The 22530-nt window shown below is 33.7% G+C and overlaps 1 protein-coding gene across 1 annotated transcript; it reads right to left on the bottom strand.

The window, feature by feature from the left end:
* Positions 1–769: 769 nt before the first annotated feature.
* LOC113775505 lies at positions 770–8980 on the bottom strand. The gene is made up of 3 exons (XM_027320413.1): positions 8585–8980; positions 1102–1581; positions 770–1018 (listed from the first exon to the last, which is right to left on the bottom strand). Exons 1-3 carry the CDS (start codon positions 8756–8758, stop codon positions 947–949), a joined length of 726 nt encoding a protein of 241 aa, XP_027176214.1. The 5' UTR covers positions 8759–8980; the 3' UTR covers positions 770–946.
* Positions 8981–22530: the final 13550 nt, after the last annotated feature.

The following is a 22530-nucleotide window of genomic DNA, read 5'->3' as shown; positions in this document are numbered from 1 at the left end:
AAGTCGCGTTGATCATAAACATCGCGTTTTCAAGCCTGGATCAAGATTCACAAACGCGACTTTAGAAACGCGACTAAAATTCGCGTTTTCCAACATAGTCGCGTTTTCATTCCTGCAGGATTTGTGCAGGAAACGCGACTTAGTAAACGCGAGTTGAAGGCGCGTTTCTAATCGCGTTTTCTGTGTCCGAATAGTGCATCAGTAGGTTGCTGGGACAGGTTGTTCCTTTTCTTTGGACCGTTGTCCAAACTCTGTACAGGTTAAGGAGATATATATAAAATTCTAACGTTTAGGAAAAAAAAAAAAGTATATGCTGTCACTGAGAGCATATTCCTCATTGATACGTGAGAAGCAGCTGAGCTATTCTGGGTTCAACAGAATAAGTCAACTACTTGTAGAGAACTAAGCATGATTAGATGAGAAATTTGATAAACATATTCTTTTCAGGGGAATATAACGCTGTGGTCATTTGTCTTGGTGCCAGAGCAGCTTTTCTGCCAGAGTTTTCTGGAATACTTCCCTTGAGAACATGTAGAGGTGTTGTTACACGCATGCAGCTTTCTGATAATTTCAAGTACCTTTGAGGCTCAAATAACTCATATTCACCTAGTTTATTATTCTAAGGAACTGATAAAACTTTCAGAGACCAGTCGGTTCAACATTGCAAATTTAATATTGTGAATATCCAATATTTATGGTTGCAGAAAATCACTTATCTTCTGATATTGGGAGAAAACCTGAGTAACTAGTGCATCCTATACAAGTAAAATTTAGGAGCCAAATGAGGAATGCTCTTTGCTTCAACAAAATGGAACTAAAATCATAGAAAACAGTAACAGTAACCGGAGCACATTTGAGTGCTAAAATATTCCGGGACTTCCAGCGAGTCAGGTGTTTGCCGTTAAACACGCGGTTCCGCCAGCTGATTTCCGTCTACCAACAGCCTCTACCAGTGGTTCAGCAGGGGTCGAGCGAAGGTCAGGCAGCCACGGAACGCTGCCGGGTCTGCTCCAACGAACTGCAAACACAAAATGTCATTTTAAGTCTAAGTCACAAATTCTCAGTTTTTGGCAGAAAAGCACCAAATGGTCGGAGACCTACCATTATAGCTTCCGCCAAGATATACAGGCCAGCAGCACAGCTGGCCTGTACAGGGTGCTGACCAAGAACCATCAACTCCAAAGCAGCAGCTCCAGAATACGTGGATATAGATTGAAGCGCCATAACGAAATCTTCGGCGGCAGAGAAAAAGCCGAGAATGCCCATTCCACACAGGATAGAACATGAGAGAAAGGCGACGTACCATTCATCCTTACTATTGACTACAATGCGCCCGTAGGCAAAAAGAGCAATATACCCAGCCTGACGCGCTAAACGTCTCCGACGAAGCCAACCAATGGCACGATCAACCCGATTGCTCCAAATAAAATGTAAAACTAAAAACGTCACAAGTGGGTAAGTGAAAACCAGAAAAAGCAGCGCAAACTGTGGAATGGCGCCAAGAATCAGAAGAGATAACCAAAGGCTAGCTGATGAGACGAATATGAATGCAATAACATATCTAATATATTCCTGAAACGCCTACAAAGACATAGAAAAAAAGTATATATAAAGTTCTTGGAGGTTAATTAGAAGAAGAATAAAAAAAGAAAGCAAGTTACTATTGATCTGTAAAATCTGCAGCTGAAGGCGCGAGAGAGAGAGAGAGAGACAGAGTATGTTAGGCCTTAGTAACCACAATTCATGGACCTTCAAGTACATTTCGGCCAAACCACTTAAACAATTCCACCAAGGATTTAACTCTTGCAAAAATTACTCAAATGGCCAAGAGCTTCATCAATCATTAGCTCTTGATGACAAACAATCATTCCTTACAACAATCAACCAGAAATTTAACTCAAAAACATAAAAGGAAGTCACGGCTAGCTTGCTCATAAATAACTCTAGAAATTCAGAGTTTAGTTAGCTAGATACACATCTAAACTCAGATTACCACAATAGCCTTTCACTAGGCTCAATGTCATTCACACACAAGACAATTTTAATTCAAAAACAACATCTGATTCAGGTTTGTGCAAAACCTCACAGCTAAAGAGATGCTTTAACTAGACATATAATTTACAGAGCTGCCTGTATTTTACCATTTAAATCGCAGAACCATGGAGCCAATCCTTATGCCTGGAGGCTACTGGCATCAGAAATTCAATTGCATATCAAGCCATGAATGTGTCAAATCTAGCCGTGCCACTAGACTTAAAAGCTTGTCAGATGTACAAACTACCATACCTCTAGCACTATTGCACTTGGAGATGATAATGCAATGAATTCATCAGTGAAGCTCATTAGATGAATAATGCAACACTTTGTCAGTCTGATAAGATGAATAGCTGCGTAATCTAAGCAAATGTGTTTTGCAGCAAATATGGCAAGTGCTATCATAAATCTTGAGTTTAGCTATTTGTTTGCCTTTGTCAGCTGAATCATTCTCCACCAATGATCGACTTTTACTCCAGCAATAAAAAATTTAGTTGTATCATCATCTGGTACATAATTTATGACAGGCGATAGGCTTTATGATCCTGAACTCTAGAACAATTATATGTGTGCAAATTACCACAATAGCCTTTCACTAGGCTCAATGTCATTCACACACAAGACAATTTTAGCATGTAAGCTTCACTTGGAAATTCAGAAATGGAAGAATAAAAAAGAAAGCAAGTTACCATTGATCTGTAAAATCTGCAGCTGACGGCGAGAGACAGAGAGCGAGAGAGAGTCAGAGTATGTTAGCCCTTAGTAATGTGACAATGGAAGAATTGAGATGAATAGGCGTGGGAAAGGTTTGAACGTGGAAGAGAAATAAATGGGAGGGAAAGGGGGAGAGAGAGAGAGAGAGAGAAACAGAGAATTAATTTCTTGTCCCCAAATCTATTAGTACATTGCCTGGATTTATCAATGGTTAGACAGAATCTTTCCGTGCAGTTAACTACCATTTCAGCAATTCAGTTACAACGAATTTTGGCGCCAGTTTTGGTTGATGAGGCCCCAGTTTTGGTTTCAGGAATACTGGGTGAATACTGCCCCATTAAATTTGGCAGCCGATTTCTGTTGATTGATATCTTATCTTATCTTAAATCTTAAACTACATAAAGCGCCGAAGGTCGAGCTACAGTTGATTGTCTTGGTTTCAATGCAATTGTGTGGCTGATTTTGGGCTTTTGTGTCTTTTGCCAGGTTCCATGCAGCTGCTTTGGCTGCTGTTGTGCTTTTCCTCATTTTTCCTTTTGTTAACTTATTCCGATTGTGCCCTTGTCCTGGTTTCTTTGTAATTTTGCAGTCAATTTTGTCCTTTTGTTTCTTGTATCTTAGACGGCTGCACATGCTATCTTCAGTCACTTTCTTCATCTGCGTTTTTTTGTTTATAATTTTCCGTACCCTTTTAGATTTATTAGCTCTCTCCAAAATTTGTATATTGACCAAAATATTGATTTTCTAAAATTTTCTAAAAAATATACAAATCAATGAAAATTCTGTGTGTATCTAATATATATAAATCAATGAAAGTTCTATGTGTATCTAATCAATATAAATCAATTGTACTACTTTGTATTAACATGCAAATCAATGAAAATCCTATGTTTTTATCTTTATAATTTTTCGTACCCTTTTATATTTATTAGCTCTCTCCAAAATGTGTATATTGACCAAAATATTGATTTTCTAAAATTTTCTAAAAAATATACAAATCAATGAAAATTCTGTGTGTATCTAATATATACAAATCAATGAAAGTTCTATGTGTATCTAATCAATATAAATCAATTGTACTACTTTGTATTAACATGCAAATCAATGAAAATCCTATGTGTATATAATTTATACAAATGAACAAAATTCTATGTGTATCTAATAAATATAAATTGATTGTACCGCTTCATATTAACATATAATAAGTGTTATTCATATCAAATAATCATAATTTAAATTTTCCTTATAGATCAATCAATGTGATATATACAAATCAATGAAAATTCTATGTGTATTTAATCAATATAAATCAATTGTACTACTTTGCATTACATGCAAATCAATGAAAATCCTATGTGTATGTAATATATATAAATGAACAAAAATTCTATGCATATTGACCAAAATGATTGTTTCTTTGCTTTTGTTTGTTAGGCCCGCAGCTGCTACCTTCAATTCCCAGATGAACGCACAAATTTTTTTGGCTATACAAATCTAGATAGATTAGTTGTGTCCATTTTTATATATATTAGTTTTTTGCAAAATTTATATATCGATAAAAATATTGATTTTCTCGACAAGATAAATATATGGACAAAAATTTTGTGTCTATAAAAATATTCATTTTCTCAACAAAATAAATATATGGATGAAAATTTCCTGTGTGTCTAATAAATATAAATCAATTGTGTCACTTTGTATTTGCTTACATTGATATCAAAATGCTACTTCAACAATATTTGTTAATTATTTAATTATTAGCTTAAAGCTTTTATACTTTAAGATTGAGTGATGTAACATAGATGTAGTGAATACAAAGTGATAGTTAATTAGATACTTGTCTATAAACGAATAAAAATGGATGCTTCTCTATAAAACTGATGATTAATTACATGTTTGTTTTGAAAAATGTAGGATAATTTCCCTCTATTTCAAAAATGTTAATTTGACAGTATTTCTTTAGGACATTACTTTTATTCTCTATAAAAATGACGATTAATTAGATGCTCGCTTTAAAAAATATAGGATAGTTTCCTTCTATTTCAAAGATGTTGCTTCGATGATATTCTCTCTTAATTATTGCTTCTTTGCTTTTGTTTGTTGTAGCTGTGCAGCCGCTACCTTCCATTCCTTAATGCATACACGAATTTTTTGGGCTATAAAAATCTATATATATTCTTGCATCCTATTTGTGTGCCTTTATATATATATATGTGTGTGTGTGTGTGTGTGTGTGTGTATTAATTTTCTCCAAAATATATATATCGACGAAAATAATGATTTTCTAGAAAATATATATATCGACAGAAATTTTGTGTGTATCTAATAAATATAAATCAATTGTGCCACTTTGTATTAGCTTCCATTAATACGACCAATTGTTTTTAAAAATATAGGATAATTTCCCTCTATTTCAAAAATGTAACTTCCATAATATTTGTTAACTACTGAATTATTAATTTAAAGCTTTTGCATTTTAAGATTGAGTAACATAACATAAATGCGGTCAATACAAAGTGATAGTTCATTGTGTGCCCTTATATATTTCATTTTTTGCAAAATATATATATCTACAGAAATATTGATTATAAGTATAAATCAATTGTGCGCTTCATATTAGCTTGCATTAATATGACTAATTGATTTCAAAAATGTTACTTTGATAATATTTCAAAAATTAAAAAATTAGAAAATATACCACTTAAAACCAAAATAAAAAAGACAAACTTTTCTCTAAAACTATAATAAAGATAACCAAATTTCTAGAAATTTACATACAAATACTTCAAACCACACCCCTATATATATATATAGACAAAAATATACATGATGCAACTCAAAAAAAAATCATATTGACACATGAATCATAAGACAAATAGGAACGCCACAAATATAACAAACAAACAAAATTAGAAAAGATAGACACGCTAAAACAATATTAAACAATCATACAAGCTCAAATAAAATATTGATTATACACATATATATATACACATATATAAATAAATAAATAATAAAAATATAACAAACAAACAAAACCACAACAAATATAAACACTAAAAAAATTAAACCATTATAACACGTAAAATAAAATACTAAACACACACACGCATATATATATATATATATATACACACACACACATACATATTACAAAATATATCGTATACCTATATCTATATATTAATACAAAATTCACTGCAACTTTGAGTAACCTAAACTAAGTCACATAAACATCAAACAATAAATATTTAAAAATTCTACTGCAAATTACAGTGATTAAACTCTATAATTTTCATGTGCAATCACTTCTATTTCTTATAAAAAAAATTTATTTGCATCACCTTACTTTCAATAATATCCATTTATCAATAAAATATTAATATAAAATCTCCCAGCTCTCAAAATTACTATTATTCTTTACTTATTCAGATTCTATTAATTAAAAAAAATACAACTTCCAACTATTTCAATCGCATTCATTCATAACTAAATCAATATCATCTTTACTTATGGAAAAAAACATACTTAATTAATAAACACATATTTTACCAAGCTAAAATATCAAATTATTCCAAATTATTAATTTATCTCATCACACAACACCAAGACTATATCAAAATTTGCCAAAAAAAAATCTATTATCCATTTAATTTTTAACAAACTTCTCATTCTTTTATATCCTTTCCATAAACTTTTCCACTGCAACAATGCACACTCTCATCCTAGCTATCCAAATTATGAAAATATCATCATCCAAAAATACATAAACTACCAACACCCAAAGTACAATAAATTATAACACTCTTAATGTAATTCTCCACCTAATTTTTCATCCTATCAACTTAAAAAAAATAATATATATTCCATTAATTTAAATAATATTTACTTATAACTAAATTAAAATCAAAAAACAAAAATTTTTGAAACCAATATTACCCATCAAATTTTCAGATCATATTAATTTATAAAAACACAATACAAATCACATAAATTTTACTATATCTATTTATAAATAAATCAATCCAATATATCACTCTTCTATCTACTATTCCAACTCCTTTATCATACAAACTACTCTAAGTCTATGTTATTAAATAAATCTTATATTATCCTAAGATAGGCAATAATGGACACCCCGCGGAACCCGCGGGGCACCAAGCCTAGTTATTAATAAACCAATGATGATGGCTGCAATTTTCCAATAATACATAATAATAATAGTAATGCAAAAATAATCATAATACACTAAATATCTAATCTTTTGCTTCCAATCTCCCACTATTAAAGATTAAGATGACAATTTTGTTGGGAAAAATACGCAAATTTAGTTCTCGATGTTTTGGGGGCAAACTAAACTAGTCCACAAAGTTTTGGCCAAGACTGCTGGCATATTAAATCAAGACTAAAAAATTAGTCTTGATGGGAGTGTTTTTCAAAAACTAATTTTTCAAATATAATAAAAGTTTTTAAGAAATATTCTAAAAGATAATCTAAAAATTAGTTTAAATTTTTTTAAAATTTTAAAAAATATCTCAAAATATATTCTAGAAACTCTTCTACTCTTAAATATCCCAAAATGTTTTCTGAAAATATCCCAAAATATACTCTAAAAACTCTGCTACAGCAAAATTTTTCAAAAACACCCCCAAAACAACTAATTCAAACGGAGCAAAAAGTTTCTGTATTATTGCTTAGTAGTATCTAAGTCAATACAAGGTTTTTAGTAGTTATTGGAATCGATAGTAGTAGTTTATTATTTAAAAATTGGTGTTTTATTAGGTAATTTATTGCGATTGTCAAGACTTATTTACCAAATAATCGTGTTTGGATTACCAAATATTTTGCTTGCAGCATAAACACATTTTTCAATTCACCTTTTTATATTCTCTGCTACTTTTTATCTCACGTACATCACATCACAAAAAGTGCTACAGTAATTATTTCAAATAATACTCTATCCAAACACACTCCTAATTTATAAATAGGGATTTTTGTTATTATTAGCAGTTGAAAAAAATGAGAATTTGGTAGTGTTGTTATCATGTGTGATTAATGTAGTACTAATTTATTCCTCTTCTCATGCATATATTCATCATGTGTGTAAATTACCTCCCTATTTATATTTATTTTGTGAAATGTGTGATCTCTTATAGATTTATTGTTAATTTTTAAATGCTTCAAAAATGTAGCCCCCAAAATTTTTAATCTTGGCTAAAATTGGTTATTCATGTTCAAGTTAAGTTAATATAGTCCTTAAGGTATTTAATTTCTAAAAAATTGGTCCATAATATTGCATATGATTTTAAAAAAATCACTAAACAAATATAAAAAGTACATAGAAACTCATAGAAGTTATAAAATCATTACCATATGTACCACTGTTGTAGCTTACTATATAAAGGCATATAGAAACAACTTTCAAAAGGTCCCACAAGTAGTAATACCATAATTACCGGTGGATCTAAGTGTGTAAACAAATCGAGTCAAGTTTGAACAGTGCACTATTCAAGTTTAGCTGAATTTAAAACACTTAAGCTGGAACTTAATTTAATTTTAACTTACTGAAGCGAGTTTGAGATCACTTAGTTTTAGTTAATTCAAACTCAATCAAGCTTAAATGGTACAAAATTGTAAATTACTCGAAGTGTTATGCAAATCAAACCAAATAAATGTCGAACTTCTACGATAGATAGAATGGGTGACTAAACTCCTTCCATAGTTTAAAAGTGCAAATGATCCATTGTTCACATATACTTGGCTTAGGCCCTTACTATTTTTATTGATATAAAAGAAAAAAATTGATATATTAAAAAGTAAATTAAATGGAGGGGACCTGATTGGTACGGCGAATAGCAGCCGCTTCGTAACGCTTGGAAAGATCGGTAGTAAATCGAAACCGCCGCCTGGGATTTTTGACAACCCCACAGAGATGCCTCCATCGTTGCAAAACCTCCTCGGACGAATTCTTAGGCTTCACCTCAAAATTCTCATTCAAGTAGCTCTCCATTACTGTCAATCTTGCAACGATTTTGTTTCGTACACATGCACAATATCAAAATAAACGTTGTTTTCAACCAAGCACTGCGGTGCAGTGTTTATATAAGCAAAAACAAAGGAGGAACTACAAGGAAATGTCTGGGATCGTACGCGGGCTGTGATTAAGAAAGGAGAAGGACAATTTCAAGTAGAAAGCAAAGAAGCATCCTCTATTATACGCTTTGAGGATGACGCCAACATGGCGAAGTTTCTGAGCAATTTTCTCTTGGAAGGGGCGCAACGGAACTGAAATGGGATATCAAGCTAGTTTGGGAGATGAGATTTGAACAGAAAAGAAAGGAATAGAAGAGAAAGACTGCATCTCTCACATTTGAGAGTTTTAAGTGGAAGGAAAGGAAAAGAAACCGACGGAATTGGAAGGAGGAAAAAATAGCTACAGTTTAAAAAAAATTTCCGGCCCAAATCGGGCAGAAAGCAAAGGAAAGCACGGAAAGGCAGCAAAAAGTTTTTTAAATTGCCCATTCTACCCCTAAAAAGCTGTTGAATGAAATATTTATTTATTTATATGTCCAAAATCACTTCTTTTCTTTCGTAAACTCCCAAACAACATTAAAACCTCTTCCCTTCTTTTCTTATCTTTTCTTTTCTCTCATAACTTAACCTTTCTCTTCCTTTCTTTTCTATCCTCAACTCACAAACTAGCTAGGGGATAATCAGAAATGAAGTAGGTAGAAAGGAGGCAGCAAATGAAGATCCGATTTCCTTGGGTATTACATTACTTGGTGGCGCTGCACTGCACCATAGCCACAAAGCGCTTGTTGCTTGATGCTACTACTGCTATTACTTCAGTTACATGCGGTCAATATGGATTTTGAGGTGTGATTTGAACGAAACATGCGGGATTCATCACATTTTATTATACTAGTTTATTATTGCATAAGCGTTTGCTTTTTATCTATCACGAGTTAAAATGCAGGCCCTTTGTTTTTTCTTTATTTTTCCTTTTCATATGGATTTTTGAAACAGGTATTCAGAGGGAACTCGGCATCTGACTTAGTAAATTGTACATAATCTACTTAGTAAATATACACAGTTATATTAATTATATCTTCCTGCATCTGAATGCTTTTTAAATTAATACTAATAGTATTTTTAAAACCAACTCTAAGTACTCATTAATTAAATCCTTTATTTCGGTAAGAGTCAAAACCAAAGCTGACGTTAGAAGGAAAGTAACTGCCTTTATTGATGAGGCAGTAGCAGCCTATCGTTGCTTTACAGGTGATGGATTCTTTGGAGGAAGGAGGGTGGGGTCGGTAGTCGTTACGCGGACTGAAACCGTGTGGCAGTAGTTTTTACGCGGTACGCTTTCTTTGTCTATGTGCTAGTCTCTTTATTAAAGGTGTACAAGTGATTAGAAAACTAGCGGTTTGTTTGGATAGAGAATTATTAGCCAAAATTTATTTGCTTACATCATCATTATAATTTCCAACGCACCTTTTTATCTTCTCAATTACCTTTTTATCTCACATACATCACATTACAAAAAGTACTACAGTAAAAATATCTCAAATAATTTACAATCCAAACAGCTCACTGGGCCACAAGTCGAGAGTTCGAATTATATATGCAATGAAATTTTTTTTTTTTTAAAAAAAAAGCAGAACAACCCTTTGATTTAATAAAATTTATTTATTTGTTAATTTCTTACACAGTTTCTTCAGATTTCCCTTCCTTGCAGGATATGATACATTAGCTTATAAGATTTTTTTTTTTTGATAATAGATTATAAGAATGTTGTCGTTGTGAAAAAAAAAAAAGAGAGAGAGAGATTAGAAAACTAGACACCAGAGATATTTGACGCTTTGTTATTTTTATGATCCTCTACAGCATGGCTAATTAAGCAACAAGAAACTCGGATGTTAATTTATTTTATTGGCTGTAAGTAATATGATTTTGCTTTTTTATACTTGGGAGGAAGGATTTCGTGTAATAAGATTTTTTTACATATTTTAATACTTCACCTTTTATCCGTGAAGAAATATCAAATAACAACGTCATCCTATAAATTTTACAAACAAATGCCAGTTGGCTATAACATTATGATCGAAGAATAGAGCAAACATGAGAGATTAGAAATACAAAAAAAGAAAGAAAGAAAAGAAAATGTAAAATGGGATAAAAAAATAATAAAGACATCTCTTTGTTAAGTAGCTAATCATCTCGACGAAACAAATGGCAACAATCTTAGTTAGATTAGGTTTAAAAAATAAAAAATAAAAAAGGTGAGGAATGATAATAGCTGTGGCGAGAAGAAGAAGAAGAGACGGAGTTGATTTTCTCAAGGAGAAAAAATATTTTAATCATTTTGGCCCAATTGAATCAAAAAAGTGAAAGAAAAATTTAGCTAAAATAATCAAGATTCCACTTGTCAAAAATATACGTAATACATGTGTCAACAAGATAGGCTGCTACAATTACTTGGCTTTCTTCTTATATACAAGGTATATAAATAATGATAATAATAATAATAATTTGTAATTGAATTACATCTATCAAAAGCTTACAAATTGAAAATTCCAATAAAAATAATTGGACCTCATACTTGAATGTCAATGCCAGACCAAATTTGGTCATTGTGCAATGCAGTCCAATCTATCTATCCACCATTGCCTATAAAAAGAAAAGGAAAGAATGAAAGCTCAAAAATTCACCAAGAGCGGTATGTGTCAGTGAGACAGCATGCTACAGTAACGTGCAATAGCAAAAGAAGGAAAAGAAATAGAGGGCTACGGACAAGAGAAGCTTTAGATTTAGACATTTTACCTTGCCACTTGTCAGATAATTAAGAAGCCATATGGCAAGAGGAAAGGAAAACACTAAAATCTTACTCTTTTCTTATATACAAGGTAGATATATACCTGAAAAAATAATAAATATAAATTGAGAGAAATACCAAAGTACAAGAGCAGTTGTTGCAAACATAATTAGATTGATATATATACACCTAAAAAAATAATAAATAAAAATTGAGAGAAATACCAAAGTACCAGAGCAGTTGTTGTAAACATAATAGATATATATATACACTGCTCACTGTATCTACACACTAGTGGTAGACGCACTTGCACTTCTACTTCTTCCCCCAACAACAAACCCACCGCACTCGTCCCCCTCATATTTCCTTCCCTTCATTCTTTCATTTCTTTTTCTTTTTTTTTTATTTTATTTTTTTTAACCCATTCAATCTATCCATCTATCTATATGATGATCTATCCATCATCAGCCCCCTCCTCTTTTTCTCTTCGCAATTCTTCCACCATCCGTTAACAATAAAAATGAATAAATAAATAACTAATAAACAAAACCAAGAATTGATAATCCAGGGAAAGCTGCTGCTTAATACTAATAAGCTTCTCCTGATAAGGTTTTGATTTTCCTTTTGCCCTGGCCCAAATTTTTGAAAGCAAATGTATGGTGAATGGCAGTTATTGGAAATATTGTGAGTAATCAACAATTTTTCTCCAAAATTCTACAAATTTTATAGGACACAAAATGCAGAAAAGTGAGAAAAATTTTGAAATTTCATGGCAAAAAACTCATATAAAAGGAAAAAAATAACTAACTTTAACAAACGCTATCCTAAAGATATTCCATGTGTTATATAACGTAGATGCACTTATCCTAAACCGTTATGATTGCAGGTACATTATAAAATGGGAAAAAAAAAAGATGGGTCGTGCACTTGTCTTTATCTTTTTGTTATTTTCCTATTAACCTCTTGTGTTTACTAAAGGATTAATCTTCTATATACACTGATAGTGTATGCACTTTCATCATTAATATATGATACATAATTTGAATTTAAAATTCAAATTTTGCATATGTGTCATATATCCAATCATGATATTGTATATACTATCAGTATATATAACATTTAATCTTTACAAAATTATCCAACAAATAAAGAGAACAATTGTTGTACCTTTGTTTGTTTGCATACTGCATTCTTATCTTATATATACACAGTCTTTAAATGCCAATTTAAACAATTGTGTTATCTTTAGACATAAAAGAACTAACTTAACATCATTTAATTTTCATAACTATATTATTCGACTTAATATGTATTTTTTAAAGGACATTCTTGTATAATGAACTGAGCTACTCGTGAATAATTCAGTACTTCACTCTAAAAATGCTTCGCTTAAGGATAAAAATAGAGTTCAACCCTGAGTTTGAGTAACTTAAGTGAGAAATCGAGTTAAACTCGAGCTCCAAAATATAAACTCAAATACTAGCAAACCTTATTGAACTTTTGTATACATAATTTTAACTTTTTTATAATTGTGAAATTATTTATAGATAATTTTCAAAATACCATAATACATATTTAGCTTTGCTTTCTCTTTTACTACGCTTCATTTTTCTCTAGCTATCACTATTTTTTCCCTAACAAAAATTCTCTCTATATCTTCACTCTGTTACTCCTATCTCTCTCTTAATTCCCACTTCTTTAATTTATTTTTCCAATTCTATGGTCATTACTATTTTATGTTATTAGTTCAAAATCAAAATCTAAAGTCAATTATTTAGAGTGATTTAGAACTTTTGGAACAGGAACTTTCGGGTTTCCGTCTATATCAAAATCAAAAGTTTTTAATATATTGTTTAGGGAATTGATTAGAAAATATTTCATGTTCTATTGAATTGTTTTTCTAGTTTAGAATTACTCGAGTTCAAGTTCAAGTATATCTCAAGTCGAATTTGAGTTGTAAAATTGAAGACTCAGCGAGCTCGAACTCAAGTTCAAATATACTTATTAGAATCGAATTTGAACTCAAGTGTAGTGAAATTCGAATTAGATTTGACTCGATTGCATCTTTAATCTAGAAGGATAGAGAGGTTGTATAAAATAATAAGATATAAGTAGCAGTGATCACATGAGAGCATCTCAATTCTCAAACATGAATATTTGGGGATAAAGGCAAAACAATACACACTTCTTACAACTCCAAAGACAAAAAGATTAAAAAATTCTAGCCATTAACTGAAGTATCTTAGTTAATTTTCTTTTTATGTTCCTTGTTTTTTCTACTCCTTGGATTAGGATCAAATTTTCCTTATTTCTATTTCTTTGTTGGTGTAATTTCCCTTATTGTAGTAATCATAAGTAAAGTTGTTTCCTTTGTTGAAGCGACTATCAATCAATGTAGTCTTACCGTTGAAGCAGATTATTAGTCAAATTATTCTCAAATGATAGCAAGTTCAATTCAAATTGTTCCCTTGTATTTGCTTTATCATTTCTTTCCTTATGAATTGTTCATATATTAATTTTAAATCCTTGGGCAATTTAAGGTAGAATGAATAGTAATCACTAATAAGTCATATTCTTTATATGCATTTTCAACAACCCACTCTTTTTTAGTTCATGACGCATGTTACTGTTTATGCTATGAGACACTCAATATCATCATCAGCAAATTTATTAACACTTTAGTAGCAAAAACAACACAAATAGATATTATTCTAGTTCTTTTAATATAATCAAGTGTGGCCCAAATAATTAGTTTTATAGGGTTTGTTCTCAATTGATTATTTTGACTGATTATAAATTCTAATTTTAGATAATCAGTTTTTGTGATATTCTTAATTATTTTTGTGTTCAGTTTAGGGATGGCAACGGGGCGGGGTTGGGGCGGGGGAGGGGTCCGACCCCCGCCCCGTTGCCTATTAGTTCCCCCCGCCCCGCCTTTCCCTGCCCCCGCGGGGTTAATAAAACTTTATTATATAATTTTATTATAATTAAATTTTAATAAATAATCAAGTACTAAAATATCAACACATCACCAAATTATTATTCATTGTAATTTTACAATTGAAACTCATAAAAACAATCAAACAGAAGTTATTTGAATACAATCCAATATGATGAAATAAATATAACTAAAATAGTCAAGTTTTCACTTTTAGTACAAATGCAATCACTAATTCATTATTGTGTTTGTGTTTTTTTTTGAGAAAAAAGTGTTATTCTATTAAGTGTAATTAGAAATTTAGTATAAATGTATTAGTAAATTTAGTATAACTAATTAATAAATTCTATTAGTAGACATGTATAATTATTCATATAATTGATAATATCAATTATATTACATAAACTAATATACATTATATAATACATCTAACTAATAATATCATTATCATAAGTTTATAACTAATTAACTTACATATTATATATAATTATATATATTTATATATATATATATATTTTGTTTTGTGGGTGGCGGGGCGGGGGTATACTCCCCCGCCCCGTTTCTAAGTGGGGGGAAAAAATTCCCCCCCGCCCCCGCCCCACCCCCCGCCCCGAGAGCCATCCCTAGATCAGATTATAGATTTTTTATAATCAACTAAAGCATAGTTTTTGCTAATTTTGATTATTCGCTATAATCACTTTCCATAATCAAACTTACAAAATCTAAAGCAATTAAGAATATGGCCACCAAATAAAGGGACATGCAACAATGTGGCTAAGATGTTGAGTATTTGGACCTTATTTTTTGCAATTCATCAGAAGGCTTTACAAAAGTTTGACGCTTCGTTTTCCTTTTTTTATAATCTACTCTCTCATTGTCTCGTTATTCTCTTCTTTACTCAGAATTCACTATTTTAGATTTTCCTCTGTTACACATGCTTGATGTAAAAAAATACTGGCTATGATGAGAATAATTCTTCTTAAGACTAGCTGGATCTTGGCTGGATAACTTTTTTTTTTTTTTTTATCGAAACGGTAGGATCATTTCATTCAATATAACAAGAAAATTACAAGTGCGAGCAAAGGCTCGATAAAACTATACATCTAGTGCACGGTAGCACTGAGGAAGTTCCATTCCTCATCCACAATAATGCCTATGGCATGAGAACTTAGTCTTTTACTTCTTACTAATCTTTCTTTCTGAACCAAACAAAACAAGCACATGCGAAACAACTTTTGCATGTTCAAAATGTCATCTATCAAGGTGGCTAATCTACTGTTGGATGGGCTCTTGTACTTTAGCTGTCGCAACAGTTCCTGGTTGTTGGAGTGAATCATGATTCTACTCCAGTGCAGCTCTAGAGCTTTGCACAACACCAGCTTAATGGCCACTGCTTCATCTATTGCTTTTTCTCCCAGGCTTCTCTCTTTAAGTGCCCATTCCGCTAGCCTAATGCATGGATGTCTCCTAGCTGTGACTCCAATCCCCAGTGAGGCCTGGTCATAGTGACTTGTTGTAGCCACGTCCAACAGAATGGTGCCTTCTTCTGCCTGCCTCTGATAGTGCTCTTCATGGTTGGGAGTTGTTTCTTCTGGGCTCAGGCTGGTTTTTGAGTTTGCACTTCCCTCTTGTTCGAGCCATTCCTTCTGAGCTTTCCCAATTGTCCTAGCTGGTGAACAAACGCTTATATTCTCATATTCCTTCTTATTCCTCTCTTTCCACACTTGCCATAAGATGTTTGCAGTCAACCCAATATGCTCCTGCCCCTTTGGCCTTTTCCTTGCCTCTGAGATTCTTACCCACCAACGTTTGAAGTCTCCTTGTTGGTCTACCGCCCCATCCCATTGTAATGGTGCTACCTTCCATACCTCCTGGGTGTGTTGGCATTTGAGCAAAAGATGTTCCACTGTTTCCTGCTCTTCCCCGCAGATTCTACACAGTGGATCCCCCAAACCTGTCTTCCTGTGAATTGCTGCTCTAACTGGTAATGCCCCTGTTAAGCATTTCCAAATGAAAATCTTAATTTTATGTTTAATGTTGAGCTTCCAAAGGGTGTTCCACATTTGTCTAACTTGTTGACTGCCATCTGTAATGCTTGGCCCAGCTCCTTCTGCTTCTTCCTTCTCTGCATTAGCACTTTCCTCCATTTGAAGTTTATATCCTGAGCTGACCGTGTATATCCCCCCTGCATTGTGTTGCCAGTAGTAGCTGTCCTCCCTCTCCGTTAGGCTTATGGGAATGCTTAGTATTTTCTCAGCATCACCCTGATGAAAATTCTTGAAGATGGTGACTCTATTCCATCTGTGATGACTTATTAACTCATGAACCATCTTCAACTCCCTACTCAGTGGACTGGCTGCGGTTGGTTTGCCTGAATTAGATCCAGGGATCCACATATGGTCCCATATTCTAGTACTTCTCCCATTGCCAATCCGTCTGATCACCCCTCTGTCCAACAAGTTTCTGGCTCCTAGTAAACCTTGCCATATCCAGGACGAATTTTTGTGAACCTTGCATGTGAAAATTGAGTCCTTGGGGAAGTATCTTGCTCTCATCACTTTGCTTAACAGGAGGTTTGGTTTAGTGAGAATTCTCCAAATCTGCTTACCTAGCAAGGCCTTGTTGTATGCTTCAATGTCTTTAAATCCTAGGCCTCCTGCATTCCTTTTCATAGACAGTTTCTTCCAAGAAAGCCAATGCAATTTGTTTTTGCCATTAGAGTCCCCCCACCAATAATTGGCCATCATTGAGCTAATATCTTTACATAGCTTCCTTGGTAGTTTGAAGACGGACATGGCGTAGGTTGGCATAGCCATTGATACTGCCTTGAGCATCACTTCCTTGCCGGCAGAACTCAGCAACTTGTTCCTCCAATCCTGCAGCTTTCTCTTAATGTTTTCCTTAATGAAACCAAAAACCTGGTCCTTTGACCTTGAGATGACCATAGGCAGTCCTAGGTACTTTCCTTGCTTTATCTCTGCCATCCCTCCCATTGAGCTACATACATCTTCCCTTTGCTCCAGTGACATATTCTTGCTAAAAAAGACAGACGACTTCTCAAGGTTAATCAACTGTCCTGAGGCCTCTTCATAAATCTTGAGTATCTTCATAATTTCAGAGGCCTGCTTTATATTGGCTTTACAAAAGATAAGAGAGTCGTCTGCAAAGAAAAGGTGTGAGATAATAGGTCCCTGTCTGCTAATTCTCAAGCCTGTTATGTCATTCCTCTCTTCAGCTTTCCTCAGCAAATTGGAAAATCCCTTGGCTGGATAACTCAAATGGCTTTTTTGTTGCTTTTGGCTTTGCATCCAAACCAGTAGCTGTTCACACATTCCCTAATGAAATTGGGATTTTGAGCCAAAGAAATTAATATAATCTCTCAATTGTTATTGTCTTTTAGTGAAACAGGTACAAATATGGTTTATCAATTGAGTTCCTTGATATTACAATTAATCTGGTTATTTAGAAACATTTATTGGCAATTGGTGATGTCTATATATAATAGGTGGAAAACACTTTGCATCAGGGTTCTTGGTTGGCTTTATGTTATTTTGACCCTTAATTTATAATAAAAATATTTATGGCAATTAGGATAATTTATAATGGGTTCAGGTGCTTATAATTTGAAGAATTTATGCTACTTTTTTCTTCTTTATGTAGGGTTGAAGTTGAGGAAGGTCTCAAGCAATAGTCACTTAACTCAAGCAATAGTCACTTAACTTTTTCTATTTCAACGTAACCTCGCAGGCGGGTTAATGTTATATTTGAATGCAAGAAGAAAAAATTGGTAATTAGGCTTTTTGGGCATTATAAGTAAATATTTAAATTAATGACAATTAAAAAAAAGGTTTGTATAAATTGGCAGTTAAGTTTTCAAAATTAATTTAGACGAGTTTGTAAAAAGTTAGAACAAATGGGTTGTAAACGAGTAATTGGGTTGCCAAACTCGTTTTTTGACTTGTCCATTGAACTACATTTACCCATACCGCCCATGAATAGATGGGTATGGGAATCATAAAATTTTACTTATGGATATAAATAATTGGGTAACGCAACCGACCCAATTAACCCATCTACCACCACTCAGGTCATTTCACAAATACATTCATCAGACAAAGCTTTCCACCTGTCACAAAAATTCAAAGCAATGTGGTACATGTTTACAAGCAAGCAGGTTAACATCCCGTCTGCATAATAACGCTGAAACCCGCAAGCGGGATTCTGTGTGTTTCCTATTTCAATGTTACCTCGCATGCGGGTTAATGTTATATTTGAACGCGAGAGGAAAAAATTGGTAATTAGGCTTTTTGGGCATTATAAGTAAATATTTAAATTAATGACAGTTAAAAAAAAGGGTTGTATAAATTGGCAGTTAAGTTTTCAAAATGAATTTAGACGAATTTGTAAAAAGTTAGAATAAATGGGTTGTAAACGAGTAATTGGGTTGCCAAACTCGTTTTTTGACTTGTCCATTGAACTACATTTACCCATACCGCCCATGAATAGATGGGTATGGGAATCATAAAATTTTACTTATGGATATAAATAATTGGGTAACGCAACCGACCCAATTAACCCATCTACCACCACTCAGGTCATTTCACAAATACATTCATCAGACAAAGCTTTCCTCTTGTCACAAAAATTCAAAGCAATGTAGTACATGTTCACAAGCAAGCAGGTTAAAATCCCGCCTGCATAATAACGCTGAAACCCGCAAGCGGGATTCTGTGTTTTTTCTATTTCAACGTTACCTCGCATGCGAGTTAATGTTATATTTGAGGGCCAGAAGAAAAAATTGGTAATTAGGCTTTTTGGGCATTATAAGTAAATATTTAAATTAATGACAGTTAAAAAAAAGGGTTGTATAAATTGGCAGTTAAGTTTTCAAAATTAATTTAGACGAGTTTGTAAAAAGTTAGAATAAATGGGTTGTAAACGAGTAATTGGGTTGCCAAACTTGTTTTTTGACTTGTCCATTGATCTACATTTACTCATACCGCCCACGAATAGATGGGTATGGGAATCATAAAATTTTACTTATGGATATAAATAATTGGGTAACGCAACCGACCCAATTAACCCATCTACCACCACTCAGGTCATTTCACAAATACATTCATCAGAAAAAGCTTTCACCTGTCACAAAAATTCAAAGCAATGTGGTACATGTTCACAAGCAAGCAGGTTAAAATCCCGCCTGCTTAATAACGCTGAAACCCGCAAGTGGGAGTCTGTGTGTTTTCTATTTCAAGGTTAGCTCGCATGCGGGTTAATGTTATATTTGATGGCGAGAAGAAAAAATTGGTAATTAGGCTTTTTGGGCATTATAAGTAAATATTTAAATTAATGACAGTTAAAAAAAAGGGTTGTATAAATTGGCAGTTAAGTTTTCAAAATTAATTTAGACGAGTTTGTAAAAAGTTAGAATAAATGGGTTGTAAACGAGTAATTGGGTTGCCAAACTTGTTTTTTGACTTGTCCATTGAACTACATTTACTCATACCGCCCACAAATAGATGGGTATGGGAATCATAAAATTTTACTTATGGGTATAAATAATTGGGTAACGCAACCGACCCAATTAACCCATCTACCACCACTCAGGTCATTTCACAAATACATTCATCAGAAAAAGCTTTCACCTGTCACAAAAATTCAAAGCAATGTGGTACATGTTCACAAGCAAGCAGGTTAAAATCCCGACTGCATAATAACGCTGAAACCCGCAAGCGGGATTCTGTGTTTTTTTAATTTCAACGTTACCTCGCATGCGGGTTAATGTTATATTTGAGCGCGAGAAGAAAAAATTGGTAATTAGGCTTTTTGGGCATTATAAGTAAATATTTAAATTAATGACAGTTAAAAAAAAGGTTGTATAAATTGGCAGTTAAGTTTTCAAAATGAATTTAGACGAGTTTGTAAAATGGATATTTTTTTCTATTAATTTTCACCTTAATAAGAGAGGTATGCTGAAATTCTGAAGAATGGCATTTAAGTTTATGCATACCATAAGATTACATTAACTCCTTTTTTTCCTGGTGGTTAAAACCTATATGATCCCTGCACCAGCTTTGCAAACATTTTCTTTTAAAGAGATATATCTAATCCTCCTTTTTCCCTCCCTTATCTTCCCTTCATTCCACCTTGTTTCTGATGAAGTTTCCTTGCATTGGTTCCATAACCATTGTTTAGATCACTACATTTGTCGCTCATTCTGCAACTCTTGCTCTTTGACTATCATAATGACTGTTAGCATATGATGCATTCCTTCCTAATAATCTCCTGCTAATTGAGTCCTACAAATGCATGAAAGATGTTATCAATCAATTGTAACTAATATCAGTTACATTGCACAAGTTTTGTGAATGCTGGATACTGGCATTACAAAGTCCTTCACTTGAATTCCTTGTGACTGAGATGCACATATCTAGAATTAATCTCCATGAGGGGTTCAGTACCTTGGACAAGAGTCTTTGGCTCTTCAAGTATATGCTGTCAGGGAGGGAAGGAGATAATGCTTAAAGCTGTAGCAATGGCCATGCCTACCTACACTATGTCTTGCTTCAAACTACATACGAAGCTATGCAGGGAGTTGAGTTCTCAAAAGGCAGATTACTGGTGGGGTGACAATGATGGGAAGAAAAAAATACACTGGATAGGATGGAAGAAAATGGTAGCGAAAAGAAGCAAGGGGGGATTAGGATTTAAGGATCTGCATCTGTTTAACAAAGCTCTGCTGGCTAAACAAGTCTGGAAGTTAATTACACAACCAAACTTGCTTGTCAGTAAAGTGTTGAAGGAGAAGTACTATCCTAAGCTATCACTTTTCAATAGCAAGGTGCCCCAGAATGCATCGTGGATCTGGAGGAGCCTAGCTGGGGTCAGAAATGAATTGCAGGAAGGAATCAGGAGGAGAATAGGTAACGGGAAGGGGACAAGAATTTGGGAAGACAATTGGATCCCAGAGACGCCAGGAGGGAAACCAACATCTGTTAAACCCCAGGGGTGCCAACTAAAACTGGTGTCTGAACTGATCAGGAACTATAGATGGAATAGAGTCCTTATTTTCAAAACTTTCAATCATCAAGATGCTGTAAGAATTCTGTCTATACCAATAAGTGTGACAGGAATAGAAGACAGCTACTACTGGGCGCATAATCGAAATGGACAATATACAGTTCAGTCTGGATACAAGGCTTGGGTAAAGCAAAAGGAAATGGAGAGCTCTGGAAGGAGGGACGAAGCTGGAACTAGTCTGGATGGAACCATCACTCAAATATGGAGGTCACTGTGGAAGCAGAATGTAAGTCAAAAGATGAAAATGTTCATATGGAAGTGCTTGCATGGGGGACTACCAGTTAGAGAAGTCATCTACTCAAGGACTAGGCAAGGCACCCCGATATGTGCTGGATGTGGGGCAAATGAAGAAACGATTGAACATATGCTACTCCAATGCCATAAAGTTAAGGAAATCTGGAAAATGGCACCAGTGAAGTGGGATGGAATAGAACACCTGTCAAATTGCTTCACCAAATGGTGGTCTGCAATACATGAAGCTCAAGTGAGTAGAGGAGGACAGGATCAAGTCAACCTCACCATCAATATACTCTGGCAGATCTGGAAGGCAAGGAACAATAGGGAGTTTAACCATAAGGAAAAGGAGCATTTTAAGATAATAGAGAAGGCTCTAAAGGACTGGACAGAATTCGAAGAAGCTAACAAAGGGAAGGATGCTGGGAAGAGCACTCTGGAAACAGAGGAACAGCAAAGGACAGATCAAGAGCAAATGGAGTGCCATACTGGACTGCTGTTAAAGATTCACACCCACCAAAGTAAAGATAAGGCAACCGTGGGGATTGGAATCTCAGCAACAGACTCTATGGGACAATTGCAAGCAGTCTGGGCACTAACAGAGAGGACATCAGGAGATTTACTACAAGACCAAGCTGCAGCTGTCAGGTTAGCTCTACTGAAAGCTGGCAATCAAGGATGGACGAACATTCAAGTGGAACTGGACAACCGA

The sequence above is a fragment of the Coffea eugenioides genome, chromosome 6, assembly GCF_003713205.1.
Source record: "Coffea eugenioides isolate CCC68of chromosome 6, Ceug_1.0, whole genome shotgun sequence".
Taxonomy (NCBI): domain Eukaryota; kingdom Viridiplantae; phylum Streptophyta; class Magnoliopsida; order Gentianales; family Rubiaceae; genus Coffea; species Coffea eugenioides.
The sequence above is the reverse complement of the archived record's forward strand: the minus strand, read 5'-3'. Positions and strand labels throughout refer to the sequence as shown.